Source organism: Eptesicus fuscus, chromosome 2 (genome assembly GCF_027574615.1).
Source record: "Eptesicus fuscus isolate TK198812 chromosome 2, DD_ASM_mEF_20220401, whole genome shotgun sequence".
In the NCBI taxonomy this organism is placed as follows: domain Eukaryota; kingdom Metazoa; phylum Chordata; class Mammalia; order Chiroptera; family Vespertilionidae; genus Eptesicus; species Eptesicus fuscus.
Genome location: NC_072474.1, coordinates 93,748,890 through 93,766,503, shown reverse-complemented (window position 1 = coordinate 93,766,503; position 17,614 = coordinate 93,748,890). Strand labels below are relative to the sequence as shown.

General features: G+C 37.6%; 1 protein-coding gene across 4 annotated transcripts in view; it reads left to right on the top strand.

Annotated features, from left to right (window-relative positions):
* The window catches only part of KLHL5 (kelch like family member 5), an 82,556-nt gene that overhangs the window by 17,862 nt on the left and 47,080 nt on the right, over positions 1-17,614 (top strand). The window contains exons 1-3 of one of the 4 annotated variants that reach the window (XM_054729516.1): positions 5,451-5,898; positions 7,037-7,132; positions 16,689-16,874. In XM_054729516.1, coding sequence (XP_054585491.1) covers positions 5,516-5,898; positions 7,037-7,132; positions 16,689-16,874 — 665 coding nt within the window. In that variant the 5' untranslated portion in view covers positions 5,451-5,515. Of the gene's footprint in view, positions 1-5,421; positions 5,899-7,036; positions 7,133-16,688; positions 16,875-17,614 lie in introns of those variants that run through there. The other 3 variants (XM_054729501.1, XM_054729512.1, XM_028143670.2) reach the window with 3 other exon arrangements.

Sequence of the window (17,614 nt, the reverse complement as noted above, 5' to 3'; positions counted from 1 at the left end):
ACATGCCCTTGACCGGAACCGAACCCGGGACCCTTGAGTCCTCAGACCGATGCTCTATCCACTGAGCCAAACCGGTTTCGGCTAGAAATATACTTTTTAACCTCTGTAGCTATCTTAGCATCCTTAGTTTGTTACAGATGAATTTAAATTATTTGCAAAATAAGGCAGAATTAATATTTATAATACAGAAAGAGCATCTAGATAGTGATAAGGAAAAAACACAGCATAAATACATAGTTCAGAAAACTGTAAGTCACCCTATCCAGTTTGGCTCTCAATGGATAGAGCATCGGCCTGTGGACTGAAGGGTTCCAGGTTCGATTCCGTTCAAGGGCACATGCCCAGGTTGCGGGCTCAATCCCCAGTAGGAGGCATGCAGGAGGCAGCCAATCAATGAGTCTCTCTCATCATTGATGTTTCAATCTCTCCATCTCCCTTCCTCTCTCTGAAATCAATAAAAAAAATTTTTTTTTGAAAAAGAAGAAAACTAGAAGTCAAATCAGCCAATAGCCTATGAAAATATTCTCAAGCCCAGTAGTCATCTGGAGTTAAAATAATTATAATACTTATTGTTGACTGTTGGGCCTAAAAAAGAGATTAGAGGGATAAACTCACTTTAGTTTTGGAAATGTGAGTTTTAGGAAAGTAAACTATGTATTTAAATATAAAATACACATACCTTCAACCCAGAAATTCTATTCCTTGCGATAAATTCCATAGACATAAAATCCTCACACATATTTTTATTTCAACATTGTTTAAATAACATAAAACAAAAACCTGAAATCAACTCAAATGCCCATTAGCAAGGAGATTATTTAATAAATTGTATTTTACATTTATGAACTATTATTCAACTGTTAAAAAGATTATTAATTAACATATATGTATATATGTCCTATAAAATAAAAGGGTAATATACAAATCAACCGAACGGTGGAACAACTGGTCACTATGACTCGCACTGACGAGCAGGGGCAGATGCTCAGTGCAGGAGCTGCCCCCTGGTGGTCAGTGCGCTCCCACAAGGGGAAGGCCGCTCAGCCAGAAGCCAGCTCAAGACTGGTGAGCGCAGTGGCGGTGGCGGGAGCCTCTCCTGACTCTGCAGCAGTGCTAAGGATATCTGACTGACGGCTTAGGCCTGCTCTGTGGGGAGCAGGCCTAAGCTGTCAGTGAGACATCCCCGAGGGCTCCCAGACTGCGAGAGGGAGCAGGCAGGACTGAGGGACCGCCCCAACCCCGTCACCCCCGAGTGCACAAATCTCATGCACCAGGCCTCTAGTATGTATATAATTGAGAAAAGCAAAATGCCAAAGAGAGCGATATATATATATATATATAATACGATGTCTCTTTTATAAAACAGTAACAAAACTCCTATATATGTATATATAAGTTTGTATATGCTTTTATAAACATGAAGAAAGATGTGAAGGCTTTACACCAGTCTGTCAACATTGATTGCTAGGGAGAATGAATGGAAGAGGATTGGCAAAATAAAGGTCTTATTTTAAAAAGCATACAATATAAATTCACTGATACAAAAGTTTGGGTTTAAAAATATATATATACTTAAATATACACACACACACACACACACACACACACACACATATATGTATATATTTAAATGTGTGTGTGTGTGTGTGAGTGTGTGTGACTGAACCCATGATCATGGCAGTAGTGGTTAAATGCTGCTACTTGGTCTTTGACAACCTGAGATCCTGGTTGAACTCCCTTTAAAATCAAAGAGCCTATTTCAATGGCTAATCTCTCACCTGCATCTCTAGACTATTCAGAACAGCTACTACATTAAAGAGGTCATATTTAATGTATATCTTAATACCGTGGTGTAAAGGGTCTTGGGCCCTCCTGGAAGTGGGATCATGGTTTAATATTTTAACATTCACATCTCCTTAAGTGTTTGGATTTCTCCTCTGTATTATATTGAGAAATGTCTGGCATCTCAGTGGCCTTTAATGAAGTTCACTCTAGAGTTCAGGCTTCAACAGTCAACCAAACAACCGAACAATTAAAATCACTTCTAGCTATTGGAGCTAGCACATTGTAAATAGAATCTCTGATAAATGCTCTCACATGGATAGATTAAATCCAATTAAAAGCTATATTTATATAAAATTGTATTTATCAAAATATAGTCTTCATTTGTAATGTTCATTTAATTATCCATTTCTCTGCCAGAGTGTAAGTTTAAAACCTCTTAAAAAAAAAGATTTGCCCTGGCTGGTGTGGCTCAGTGGACAGAGCATCAACCCTTGCACTAAAGGGTCATGGGTTCAATTCCAGTCAAGGGCATATACCTCAGTTGCAGGCTCGATCCCTGGCCCTGGTTGGGGCATGTATGGGAGGCACCAATTTCTCTTTCTCTCTCTCCCTCTCTCCCTCTCTCCCTCTCTCCCTCTCTCTCTCCCCGCCCCCCCCCCCCCCCCCGCTTCCACTCTCTCTAAAAAAATCAATGGAAAAAATACACTCCCGTGATGATTAACAAAAAAGGAAAAAGAAATCTGCCCTGGGCAGTGTGCTCAGTGGTTTGAGCATCGGCCATGAACTGAAGCGTTTCAGGGACACCTGCAGGAGGCAACCAGTTGCTTTGCCTTTCGTCTCTTTCTCCCTCTCTCTCCCCCTCTCTTTGTCTCTCACTCTTCTCCCTCTCTTCCTTCTACTCTCTAAAAATATATCTTTGGATGAGGATTAACAACAACAAAATTTGTTATTCATTTTTCTATTTCTTGTGGTGCTTTGTACATATAAATGCTTGGTAAATAGTTATTTGAATGAAGACAATGATGGCAAGATCATTATGAACTACTACAATGGCATTTCTTTATTGTGTGGGTCTATACCAGGCGTCCTCAAACTACGGCCCGCGGGCCACATGCGGGTGTTTTTGCCGTTTTGTTTTTTTACTTCAAAATAAGATATGCGCAGTGTGCATATGAATTTGTTGATAGTTTTTTTTTTTAACTATAGTCCGGCCCTCCAACGGTCTGAGGGACAGTGAACTGGCCCCCCGTTTAAAGAGTTTGAGGACCCCTGGCCTTTGCAAGATATTTACCATCTCTGGCCCCTGCCCACTCAATGCCTATAGCACTCTTCGGTCATTCCAACAACTAAAATCCCAGCCCCAACTTCCAGCACCCCTTTTGGGATGCAGGGGGTGTTGGTGTTTGGTGCTGTTCTTGTTGAGAACCACAATGTTGGAGTAATTGAAATATTTCTAAGAATTGTAATATCTGTGCTGAGCCTTAAAGAATGAGTAGGATTCCACAGAAATTGGGCCCAACCATTGTGGCTCAGTGGTTGAGTGTCCACCTATGAACCAAGAGGTCACAATTCGATTCCCAGTCAGGGCACATGCCTGGGTTGCTGGCTCGATCCCCAGTTGGGGGACGTGGGGGCAGGCAGGAGGCAGCCAATCGGTGATTCTCATCATTGATGTTTGTATCTCTCTCCATCTCCCTTCCTCTCTGAAATTAATAAAAATATATTTTTAAAAACACCACAGAAATTGAGACACAAACAGCATATAAAAGAGGGAGCAACATAATTCGACTCTACCTTGACAGATGAAGTGGTATGTCTATGTTGGAAATAAAGTTGGATCGGTAGAGTGGAGTTAGAAGTCTGACAGAGGTGTGAGGAAAGGGAAGTGTCATTTCACTCTAATGCATCTTGCATACTACTGCCTAATTAATTTCCTAAAACACTGCTCTATTCGATAGTCCACTTAGTATTGCCTGCTAGTCTTTATACCTTTGTTGTGTGCTCAAGGCATTTTATCTCATCATATTTATCCAACTGTACTCCTTAAAATTAATTAGGTATGTGTGGCTGACTGATTAAAGTAATATTTCCCCCTTTCTTTGTCAATGTGCTCACTTCATGCTTTTTTTTTTTAATGTCTTTCTTCCTTTATAAAATCTATCATCATTCTGCCTATTCAACTTTTTCCTACTCTTGGATACCTTCTCTTTAATATAACTGGCCTATACCATCCCACACCATCCTGATAGCTCCTTTCTCTTTTTTATAGTGTTTATGGTTTGTCCTACAATACTTAGCACAAAATTGTATATGGCTTTTCATGCCTCTCACTCTGATTCTCTTAAAGAGCTGTGTGAGGTTAAGATATATTGACATATGCCTTGAAATATATTTTAAGCCTCCAAAGCACTTTTTTTTTTCTTGGTCAGTTGATAAAAGGCATTGCCCTTTGAGTGAAATACTTGATATAGTATTAGATATTGAGCACCCTGAAAAATGTTTTTTATATTTAAATTATCAAATATTTTTGTTTCTATAACTGGTTATAATTATTTTTGAGTATAGGAACCAAGATGCATATATCTATGCCTCCCCCAATGCCTAGTAGAGTATCTTGCTCACAGTAACCACTCAATATTTTATAATTTGATTGCATTTGATTGATTTTTATTTGCTTTATCAATTTGCCTTAATTGTAACCATGTTTAGACCATTGTTTTGTTTTGCTAACAATAGAGGGTACGATTATGGTGCCTGTACACCCCCAAAATAGTCCTATCCCTGTCCTTGGTAGCTTTCTTGAGCCACACTTTCCTTTTTCTAAGTAGTATCATAGAAATCTGGATATTATCATAGTCCAATCCTATGTTTAGAGCAATATTGGCTTCATGTTATTTAGTTGAAGAATAAGTACTGCCATATTTTGATCCTTTGTAGTTTCAAACTTTCTCTCCTTATTCTTTGCTCAAATGAAATCTTACCCAGAATCTTACTCTATTAATTAAATGCACTCCTTTCCTAAAGGGCGAAGATAGAGGTGGAAAGCAGCAAACTGGAACCTCACCTTTTGTTCCCTTCCTCCTTCCTCATCCCCCATCCAAAGAGCACAGCTTGAAAAACCACTATAACTCATCTAATTAAAAAATGCTTATTAAAAAAAACTATTCTTTTGTGATATCTCGTGGAGGAACTTAGTGTAAAAATAGAGACACTTTAGTTCTACAGTGATTTTTAAGTACAAAGGAAAATGCTCTGGAATAAATTTCTTGTTTCAGCAATAAAAGAGTTAATATACTAAGCAGCAGAGACTGATACTGTGAGGGATAGTGCTTTCTGTCTCTGTCATTTGTGGTTTAAGGAAAGGGGGTAGTGTTCTGCATTTGAAAGGGCTTTAATGAATGCTGTCAGTGTTTGTGAGAGCTAATGGTCAGTATGGGAAAGGAGAGCAGAGGAAAGTGGGCTAGCTGCTTCAGGATAGGTGGATGAGTTTGCTCTGATTGAACGGAATGTTCCACCGTGTTTCATCTTTATTCATTATCCTTTGTTCTTTATAATCTGATATAGTGCTGTAAAAGTAAATGTAGATATATATGTGAATGTGATTTATTTTCTTTTCAATCTGTTTATTGTGTACAGCAGGGCATATACTTCTCTTGTCTTGGTTGGATGCACAGATTTGTGTGCAGTGCTTTTTGCCCGTTGCCTAGACGATCACTTGGTTTCTCTGAGGATGTCTGGTTCTCGTAAAGAGTTTGATGTGAAGCAGATTTTGAAAATCAGATGGAGGTGGTTTGGCCATCAAGCATCATCTCCTAATTCTACAGTTGACAGCCAGCAGGGAGAATTTTGGAATCGAGGACAGACTGGAGCAAACGGTGGGAGAAAGTTTTTAGATCCATGTAGCCTACAATTGCCTCTGGCTTCAATTGGTTACCGAAGGTCCAGCCAACTGGATTTTCAGAGTTCACCTTCTTGGCCAATGGCATCCACCTCTGAAGTCCCTGCATTTGAGTTTACAGCAGAAGATTGTGGCGGTGCACACTGGCTGGATAGACCAGAAGTGGATGATGGCACTAGTGAAGAAGAAAATGAATCTGATTCCAGTTCGTGCAGGTCGATGATTTTCTTACTGTTAGAAATGGGGGTGGGGTATATTCTCTATAATGTTTTAAGATAACTTAGTATTATTATTTAAAATTTATGAACATATATGTATGTACCTCGTGCAAACACATATATAATATCTTGGTATGCAAATGTGGGACTTTTGCTGGGATTATTCTAATATTCTGTAAAATTATAAAGACAACAAATAGCATTCTTTTTAAAATATCTTGTGTTCCATATATAGATCTGGCTCTGCCTTGAAAAGAATATATAGTAACAGTTTTATGCATCATTGCCTTGCAGTTTGCTTCATCCTTTTACCTTTCTTAATCATAGCAAAACTATTAGAGACATTTCTAATGTATAAATATTTTATGACATTTTAGTTTGCAACAGATTATAGAGTCATTTTAAAATCTTAATGAAAATGAAAGGTTTTATAAGGAGGTAACACGGTAGTTGTCAATAATTTTTTTACACCATGTAGTTGTCAATAGTCTTTTTATGGTTATTTCTCTTTGTCTTGTCTATGTTGCAGCTCTCCAGACTAATACAGAGAATACAGTAACATGTCTCTTTCTAAGATGACAGCTACTAATTCCTGTTACCTTCACTTCACTGAAAATTGTGCTATTTAGGGAAATGAGGGACATTCCTTCAGGAGAGTTTAAAGGAATGTAGAGGGCTAGTTGTGGTCAGCTGGTGAAAGGGGGCAAGGAGGAGGAGAAATGAGTTTGAGGGGAGAAAATAAAACATTGGTAATTTCATAATGACTTTATCCATATTCATCCTTAGAACCTGGTTTTATCTTTGAAATGGATTTTCTTATTAACTAGTATAAACTACTGTACAATATTACGTACAAGTTAGAATATGAAAGTCATCTTTCTTATTCATCTACACAAATATTTCAAAATATTTAAAGGCATGCATAGCTTATCATTTGTTTAGTTTGATTATGGATTATTTTTCTTTTAAAATCTCTTTGCAGGTTTTGATAACACTTGTAATTTGTATGTTGATTATTAATGTAGGAGATGGAGACAAAATGAGTTCTTATATTCAAATATATCTTACTTAGGAAAAAAAAAAAACAAATAAATCTTACTTAGGGATATTGACTGCCTTCCCTTCTAACCTTCAGAATATTGAATTATAAACTGTGGTGTCGGAATAGTGATAAATATAGACTAATCACCTATTATCATTTGTGTAATGGAGAGAAGGGAATATCTTTACATAGATAACTAGTATATTTATTTTTTAAATTTTTTTTAATTAAAAAATTTTTAATTAGTCTGTGACTTGGCATTATCTTGAGATTAGAGGAAACTAATAATTTTAATATGGAGATCAATTGAGTTAATGTGGTTTCATTGTTTTCGGTTGGTTTGTTTGTTCGATTGGGGGGGATTGGGGTGGTATTGGGGGGAAGTTGGTGGTTGTTTTGAGACTTGTTGCCATAGGAGAATAATTTATATAAACTAAAAAGTTCAGGGCTTATCATTTTTGTGGAAAACCAAAAAGTAGTCACTTTTCCATTTAAAAAATCAATGCAATGTATCAACATTTTAACAAAATTAGACAAACCATTCATTTATCAGCATAAATTATAAAAATCTTAACATGTATCTACTACTTGGAGAGATTTTACATATGTGTGTATGAAATTTATATACATGTATAGTCTTGGAAAGGTTATACACACATTGGTTACTATAATTTACTTCCTCACAACAAAGGTAGTTTGCTTAACTAATGATTACTGAAATTAAATTAATCTATTTTTTAGTATCCATATTGAAATATCATCTTGTTGGGATATTCATTACAAAAGAAAAAGATTGCCTTTTACTGAGATTGCTATGTGCATACTTCAAGACTATGAAATTGATATTTCTATTTATAGGAGATGTAAATATAAGAAAATGACATTTTTAAAAATCTAAAATAAATGTCATTGTTTAAAAAAATTTAGTCAAGAAGATTGATAAAGTAAATAATAAAGTGGGAGTAAACAGTTCACATCTACATTAACCAAACTATTTCTAAAATACCTTTTTCAAAAATAAAATATATGTAAAATGTCTCTGATTTTTAGATATACTAGTAAAGGGGAAATATGTCAAAGCAATTTAATATTCCCAATGCTTTAAAATTTCTATCTTAACACCTTATTGCAAAAAAAAAGGATAAAACAAACATCTAGATTTTAGAAATGTCATTTGTGTGTATATTTTTACTTCTCCATTTTTTTTCTAGATTAAATATATCTAATTCTCACATCTTCTCTTAGTCTTCTGGCTCTGAGTCTTTGATTTTTGTTACAAGGGTGGATACATTTATTGGGCCCTAGCTTTTTAGTTAAATGAGCATCTCTCTGGGTGGTTGCTCTTCTACTGTAAACAAATCAAAAACTATCATTGTTAATGTCAAAAGAAGCTACACTAATATTCATCAAATTTTTGTATGTAACTTGGGAATGCTTCTTTTTCTTATACAATATTTGCAAATAAACATATAGTAAACATTTTATTTGAGTATACTATAGATATCTTAAAATATTAAAGACATAATGGGGAAATACATAAGATACATGGAGAATTTATTTAGGCAGTAATATTTTTTATTTACACCCCAAAACTTAGACTGAAATTTTCAGTTATTAGAAAAAGGGAAGGCCGCTGAGTGGTTTTACATACACAGAATCATAAGGACTTAGGAGGCAGCAAACATTATTAATATGTTTGATCAGTTGTATTCTAGCTAGGAGAAGTATCTGCCTGAGACTTAGGCTTCTTGTAGTTTCTGCTGCCACAGATCTAAGTGATTTAAAAGTTCCTCTTCTTTTAACTTTGATCTTGGGTCTGTAACCTAGCCACCTTTTCTCCATGGGAGTCATCTAAATCATTACTTTGGTATTAAAACACAAACTTTAGTTTATGTTACACCATGAGAATTTTAGACCCTATGTAACAGTTATCACCTTTCATGAGAACTATAGGTTCCTAAGAGCTTAACTCATGATGAATTCTTAACGGGGTCAGCAAGGTTTACACATGGCCCACCATGTGACCATAATACAAACAGTTTACACTTCCCTTGATTTGGCAGCTTTGAAATTCTTTAATTTTTTGACATTTTTAATTGGGGGAAACCATTTCAAATTTTGTTTGTAAAGTTAGACTTTAATGTCAGACAATTTTTTAGTCAATATGCATAAAATGTTACTGTACTTTACAAATATCGAAAAATAATAAAATAATACAGTTAATACTGACTGGTGCTTACTATCCGTGAGGCACTGTTCTAAGCATTTTAGTATATTAACTCATTTAGTCTTCACAATAGATTTCTGAGTTAGACTGCTCCTGTTATATAGGACGGAGCAAAAGTAGGTTTACAGTTGTTCATATAGAAAATAATACAATAATAAATAATAGTACAAGAATGAACAGTTTTCCATACCCATAACTGTAAACCTCCTTTTCCCCATCCTGTATTCTAACTTTACAGATGAGGCCAAGGAGGCACAGAAAGGCTAAATAACTTGATCAAGGTCATAAGTAAAATAAAACGGCACTTAAGAAAAACAAATTTTATATTTTTATTACAGTTTTAGGTGTATAGAAAAATTGTGAAGATAGTATATGGTGAGTTCATATATACCCCACACCCAAATTCCCCTGCTATTATTATTTACTAGAGGTCCGGTGCACAAAATTCGTCCCCTCAGCCCAGCCTGCATCCTCTCCAATCTAGGACCCCTCGGGGATGTCTGACTGCCGGTGTAGGCCCGATCCCAGGGCAGTCAGACATCCCTCTCACAATCTGGGATTGCTGGCTCCTAATCACTTACCTGCCTGCCTGCCTGGTCACCCCTAACTGTCCCCCCCCCACCAGCCTGATCGCCCCTCACTACCTCTGCATGTCGGCCTGATCGCCCCTAACTTCCCTCTCCCTGCCGACCAGGTCGCTTCTAACTACCCCCCCGCTGGCCTGGTCGCCCCCAACTGCCCCCCTCTGCTGTCCTGGTTGACCCTAACTGCCCCCCCTCCTGCCAACCTGGTTGTCCCCAACTGCCCCCATGCCAGCCTAATCGCCCCCAACTGCACCCCCTGCGGGCCTGGTCGCCCCTAACTCCCCCCCTCCTGCTGACCTGGTCGCCTCTTATTGCCCCCCCCCGCCGGCCTGGTCGCCCCACAAAGCCGGCTGTTCAGTCATTTGGTCGTCCCTTACTAACCCCCTGCCAGCCTGGTCACCCCACGCAACCCACTTGTTCAGTCATTTGGTCGTCCTTCACTAACCCCCCTGCCGGCCTGGTCGTAGGTAGCCATCTTGTGAGGGTGTGATGGTCAATTTGCATATTACCTCTTTATTATATAGGATTATGTAGGATTAGTATGGTGCATCTGTTATTATTAATGAATTAATATTGATATTTTATTGCTAACTGAAGTCCATACTTTATTCAGATTTCCTTAATTTCTACCTAATATCCTTTCTGTTACAGGATTCTATCCATAATAACATGTTACTTTTTTTTTTTTTAATTGATTTCAGAGAGGAAGGGAGAGGGAGAGATAGAAACATCCATGATGAGAGAATATCATTGATCAATTGCCTCCTGCATGCCCCCTACTGGGGATTAAGCCTGCAACCCTGGCATGTGCCCTGACCAGGAATCAAACCGTGACCTCCTGGTTCATAGGTCGGTGTTCAACCACTGGGCCACACCAGGTGGCCAGGCAACATTGTTTTATTTAGTCCATTATGTTTCCTTAGTCTCCTCTGGGCTGTGACAGTTTCTCAGACTTTCCTTATTGTTGTGTGTTTTTGTTTTATTTTTTATTGATTTCAGAGAGAGGAAGGAAGAGAGAGAGAGAGAAGCATCAATGATGAGGAGGAATAATCTGTCTGCTGCCTCCTGCATGCCCCCTATTGGGGATTGAACCAGTAATCCCGGCATGTATCCTGAATTGAATTGTGACCTCCTGGTTCATGGGTCAGTGCTCAACCACTGAGCCACACCAGCCCAGGGACTTTCCTGGTTTTTGATGACTTCGGCAGTTTTAGGAGTACTGATCAGATGTTTTGTAGAATGTCTTACTCAATTGCGATGTGTCTGATGTTTTTCTCATAATTAGACTGGGGTTATGAGTTTGGGGGAAGAAGACCACAGGGATAAAGTACCATTTTCATCACATCATGCCATTTTCATCACATCATACTGTCAATGTAAGAAACATTCAAACCTGTGAAGAATTTTTCTGAGTTTATTTGAGCCAAAATGTTGACAAATGCTGGGAAGCAAAATCACAATGGATTGAGATAATGCTCTGGAGAATGACAGTTTTGCACCTTATTTTATACATTACAATCAAAAGAGGAGGTGTAAGTGGATTACATGAAATCCATTGATGATGGATTAGAGAGGCAGGAGAAAGCAAAGCAGAGGAGGAGGAGAAATTCTTGGATTGGATAAAGAGTAAAATGGTAGACACATTCTTCTTTTTTCATAGGTGGGTGGAGGATAGTTAACAGTCAGTGATTAACTCAATAACAGTGAAGGGATTTGTGGACTCCACAGAATAGTGCCTGTGCTTTGAGGGATCCAGTAAAAGGAAAATTACTTTGACATTCCAACAATACGTTACAGTAGATGCAAAAAGACGACAGGCTCAGTTAAGGTAAAGATTGAACTTTGTCGGGAAAGATACCAGCCTAGGACATGACTACCCACCATAAACTACTTTTAATTTAAAAAGTTTTCATTTCAGACCATCCTATGTGGTTAGTTTAGGTCTCTGGGTTTGTAAGACCGCCATACAGGCCGTCCCTGAGCTAGTCAGGATAGCATGTGGCCCCTTTTAGTCCACACTACCAACTTGACTTACCACTGGTATTGACCTTGATCACTTGGAAATAGCTGCATTTTGAGCCCAAACAATTAATATGTAGATTTTATGCTTCCATACCAGTAGGCAGTTCTCTGTGACTATTCATTTAATCACCTTTTCAACTTGCATTAACGTAATAGTTAATGATTTATTCTAACCAGTGTCACCTTCTCTCCCCAGTTAATTTTCTTAGCCTGGTTCTTGAAAATGGTAAGCCTGGCTGGCTTACAGGTATATTCTCTTCACACGGCCACAACTCTTTATCCAGTCAGCAGACCTGTCTTTTTGGTTACTTGCTACTCTGTGTTTCAACTACAGATATCCTTGAACTCTATTTCTTGATAAGATGATTTGCTATTCTTTGACTCAGCCTGAAGGCATTTAGGTCCTCCTTCTCTCCCAGCAAGGGGTTATCTTCATAATAATCAGCTTTTCTTTAGAGCTATCTCCATTGTCTTGACCCTCTTGTTGTCTCTACATCTCTTTGTTTAAACCAGTCTATTAATTCTGGTTCAGTTTGAAATTAAAAAATTTCTACACTTCCACATGAAAAGTATTTTGTTTCCAGAGATGGCAAAGAAGTTGAACTATAATGTACTCATATGTAGGACAGATATATGGCATGGTCTTACCTCATACATATATACCCAAGTCATAATATAGATTCCCTTGACATAAGCTATGGAACCTCTTCCCAGAAAACACTGTGTCCTTGTGTGTGTGTGTGTGTGTGTGTGTGTGTGTGTGTGTGTGTGTGTGTGTGTGTGTTAGATATTTTGTATATAGTTCAAGGAGTTCATGAACCCCCTAACCTATCTGTATGCTATATCAATCACCATTCTTAGTTTTAAGCAACTGACATTGACTGACTGATTTAAACAGAATAACAATTTATTGGAATCATATTATCCCTAGAACTGCTGGGAAAGCTGAAGCAACAGCTTAGGAAAAAGGATAGGCACCACAGTTGCACAGCTGGCCTTTGTAATTCTACATTTTTAAGGCAGAAGAACCTATCTTTATGTCACTTATTATATTTTACTTTTATACATTTTTAGAATTATATGTATTAGGCATGAAAGCATTCACATATGACATACACACCTATATGCACATTGCCCTATAATTTGGTCATTTAACTTTAGGGAGTATATTATTAGAGATTAGGTTAAAATGCTATAACAAAAAGATTCAGAAATACGGCAGCTCAAAGGAGATAGAAGTTTATTTCTCTGTCACCTAACAGATGGCAAGTGGCCCAGGTTGGCTAGGTAGCTCTGCTTCACAGGTTCACTCAGAGACTCGGATTCCTTCCATGTTGTGTCTTCATCCTGTAAGGTGTTTTCCTTTCTTTATGGTCAAAGCTTGCTCAGTTCCCCTCTGCATTCTAGCCTGTGGGAAAGGCCAAAGACCGAGGAGGAGGACATTAGTCAAATAACACAAGTTGGATATATCAGTTCTGCTCACATTCCATTGTTGAAAACCCAGTCCCATGACCAATACATTTCTGAGCTTCTTACAGCTAGTTGTAAGAAGCTCAGAAATGTATTCTCTACCTGAGTATGTAGCTGTGTCCAGCTAAAACTCATTACTGTTGTACAAGTGAAGAATTGTTTGGGGGTTAAAATCAGCGGAGTGCAAGAGGTGAAGACAGCTGAATAGAACTCTTCCAAGTTCTTTGGATTTAATTTTTCAATTAGTTTTTTTTTTTTTTTTTTTACTATATTGCATCATATTTTTATCATAGAGACATTAGAAAACAGAGTAGGCAAAAATGAAAAAATGCAAACAACTAATTTCCCTGCCACCCCAAAACAATCATTAACAATTTGGGGAAGTGTACTTCCAGTATATTTTCTAAACATACACAATAAAAAGTGTGTTTTTAGAATAAAAATCTGAATCTTATTGTTACATACTGTTTTGCAACCTGCTTATTTTGCCCTAATATAAATATTAATTAGGACTCTGGTTGAAAAGGACAAAAATCCAACTCAACTGACTTAAGCAAAAGCTAGAAACTTTTGTTTTATATAAGTAAATTGCAAGTCTAAGAACAGAGCCTAGCTTTAGACATGGCCAGATCCAGATACTCAAATAAGTCCAGAAATCTATTTTTCTCCCTCTCTAGATTCTGTTTTCCTTTGTGATGGCATTTTCTCATGTGGCAGCAAAAAAGCCACTAGCAGCTTCAAGTTTTCTTTTTATCAGCTTAGCAAACTCAATGGAAAGAGAGTGACTTTTTAAAGAACATCAACAAACATCTTGAAATTAATTCTGATTGGCCTTGTTTGGATCATGTGTCCACCCAAACCAATCATCAACAAATTCATTTTCTAGTCATTTCTGAGAATGTAATATAAAGTATAAGAAATGTAATACAAAATATAGAAACCCTAGGAAAGAAGTGCTTGATTTATTTACTTCACTTTATCTTGTCCTAGAAAGGATTTGTAGTTTATTAAAATTCGTTTTTCTAATTTTCTTTCAACCTTAGATTATTAATACTCATAATCATTTGTCAGTATTTTGACAGAATAAAACTAAAATTTTGTGCTATTGAAAAATGTTAATCTTCAAATTATTATTCATCAAAGCTACCATTCTTTGTTTTTGCTTATGTTTTCTGTTAGATTCTAATTCTCACTTAGTTATGTAAGCAACATATAGTTATACATTACTCAATACATTTTTATATTAATGATCTTAAATATAAAGTTGAGTATATAATACTAGATTTTCCAGGTCATCACACCAATAATATTCATTGTATACAATACATCCTTTCTAGAAAATATATATTTTGCCTTCATTATCTTTATTGACAGTTATCTCCAAGGACATTTTTTTAGGGCCCATATTTGTTTGGCACTGAAAATGCACTGGGCTGGGAGGATTTAGTAGAAATATGTATTAGTCAGGCACTGATAGCTTATATCTCAATCCAATGTGAGAATTCCATGAGCACACTCTATGGGAGTGTTCTTGTTTGAGTATAATTTACCTCTTCCTTCATCTGAGTCCTCAGTCCTGTCCATTCAACTCAGGAATAGAGAAAGATAGATAGAGAGAGAGAGAGAGAGAGAGAGAGAGAGAGAGAGGAAGGAAGGAAGGAAGGAAGGAAGGAAGGAAGGAAGGAAGGAAGGAAGGAAGGAAGGAAGGAAGGAAGGAAGGAAGGAAGGAAAAGGCATACCTGCTCTTAGTCATGTTAGCCTGGAGTTGACACAGTTCATTCCATCATAAGTCCATACCTATCTGCAAAAAAGGCTGGGAAATGTAGTCTAGCTATAGTATTACCAGGAGGAAAAGAAAAGCTGTTTTGTTGAACACATAGCAATCTGTATGACAGCCCCCTTTCTGCCATGAACAAATTCTATGACTTCTGGCAAGGTACTTAATCTCCTTGGCTTCAGTTCCCTTTACTTTAAAACATCCAGTGATTTTTTTTATAAGGTTATTAGATATTTATATTAAGACATTCTCTTAAGATATAGTGAGGCTTGATTCAACAAAGCATTTGTCAGAATCATAAAATCCTTAAAAATGAACCTGATGAGAAATGAGAACTTAGTTATGGCACAGTTGGTAGTTTTATAGTTAATTGCATAGCCAACAGATGTTAATTACTTAATTCAAGTGATTGTGGAAAAGAGATCTTGGAGGACAGGGGGAAGGTAATGAATTTATTATTTCACTAGTGGCCTGATGCACGGATTCATGCACATTGAAAGGAAATTAATTAGAAGAAATATTTTAATATCGCTATTCTCCCTTTCTCTATAATAGAAGTGTCAACCAAATTCACAATTGGTAATGACAGGTCAAAACACGCACGTGCGATTGGCACCAGGGAGAGCTTTATATGTATCACCTATGCGCGAGTCGACGTTTATTTTTAAATTGCCAGTGTGCATCATATGTACCGGCCAGTCGGTCAGTCGGATGGACAGATGGCCGGTCACTTAGCCTTATATATATATAGATTCTTAATCCTAATCATTTTAATTTTGCCATCAGGAAATCATATGAAAACAGAACTCATACTCTTCAAATTATAATTTGGAGATTTCAAATAATTTTTCAGTTAGGCCATCAAAGCCCTTTAACCTGCAATATAAGTTATAATTTATCTGGACTTTTGAAGACTGAGTAGAGAATCAAATAAATTACTTCTAGCATGGTTTTTTATGATAATATTTTCATATTTTAAACATCTTATAAATGAGCTATTGAACATAACCCATTTTTTAAGTAAAGAGTGACTTGAATTTATATTTGCCTTCCTTACTTCAAAAAATGATCTCTTACACCTAAATATAATGTTAGGAGGAATGTCTATTAATATGAAAATACTTGGTTTTTTTCCAACAGAGATGTTGTGTTGACCAGAGAAGAGACCTCAAAAACAGGCACTACAAAGAATATGTGTAGCTGTTCACTAACAGATGTCACATTCACTCACAATGCTTACAAGACACACATATGATTTTAAAAGACAACAATGAATGATTATACATTAACTAGAGGCCCAGTGCACGAAATTCGTGCACAGGTAGGGTCCCTAGTGGCTGCCAGCTGCTGGCCAGGGCCTCCCTTCCCTGGCTGCCAGCTGCTGGCTGGGGCCTTCCTTCATTCCATGCTACCCCCTGGTGGTCAGCATATGTCATAGCGAGTGATTGAACTCCTGGTCGGTCGAAATCCCAAGGGGACACTTTGCATATTAGGTGTATGTATGTGTGTGTGTGTGTGTGTGTGTGTGTGTGTGTGTGTGTGTGTGTGTGTGTATACTGGTAGCATCAATTACTTCTAATACATTTAAAGATTTTAAAGGGACTCGCTAGAAAACACCTTTTTAATGTAATAGTGATATTTCAAAATGTGTGTTCTCTTTCTTTTCAGGACTTCCAATAGTAGTCAGACATTATCATCCTGCCATACTATGGAGCCATGTTCATCAGATGAATTTTTCCAAGCCCTTAATCATGCTGAGCAAACATTTAAAAAGATGGAAAACTATTTGAGACATAAACAGTTATGTGATGTAATTCTAGTTGCTGGTGATCGCAGAATTCCAGCTCATAGGTAACTGTTTTTTAAATTTGTGTGTGAACATTTTCTTGATAATTTAGTTATGTATGTTTGTTGCAGGAGAAATCAGTGGGTTCAGTTTCCCTGACACTAGTGGGGTTCTTAGGGTACCACTGGAATAAGCATTTCCAGAGGCCCCCACGGGAGAATGAATGATTTTTATTGGCATAGAATTACATTTCTCGGGTTGCAAAGTCCCCTGCCCCTTCACCCAGTCCTGAAAAAGGTGCAGCTGGGGCTCCAGCAGAGCCAGAAGCAGGGCCAGTGTCCAGAGTGTCCATTCCACGGTAGAGCTGGGTCAGGTAACATCAGGCAAGTTAAAGTCTATTAATCCATTATAGACTTTTGGAATCCACATGGCTATGGGCCACGTTATCGAATGCAGAGGAGCCGGGCGCCCTGCAACAGGAGTCACACGAGAGCAGCAAGAGAGAGAGGCAGGAGGGAGGTTCCTTTGTCCAGGAGTTTAAATATTCAGGTTTCACACCCTTGCAGTGGCCACGCCTATTCTAGCCACTAACTTGTTCCCATGTGTGACTGACAGGTAAACATCTCCCATGGCACCCAGACCTTACTGGGCATGCATCTATAGTCCAGTCCCTTTCCCCAGCAATCTGTGGAGAACAGACTTGGAGAATGTTAATTGCAGCTTCCTGGCAAGGCTGTATAAATGGCATGCCTTTATTATTTAGTCTTCCCTTTATTCCTTTCCTGTTATTTAATAACCAAATTAT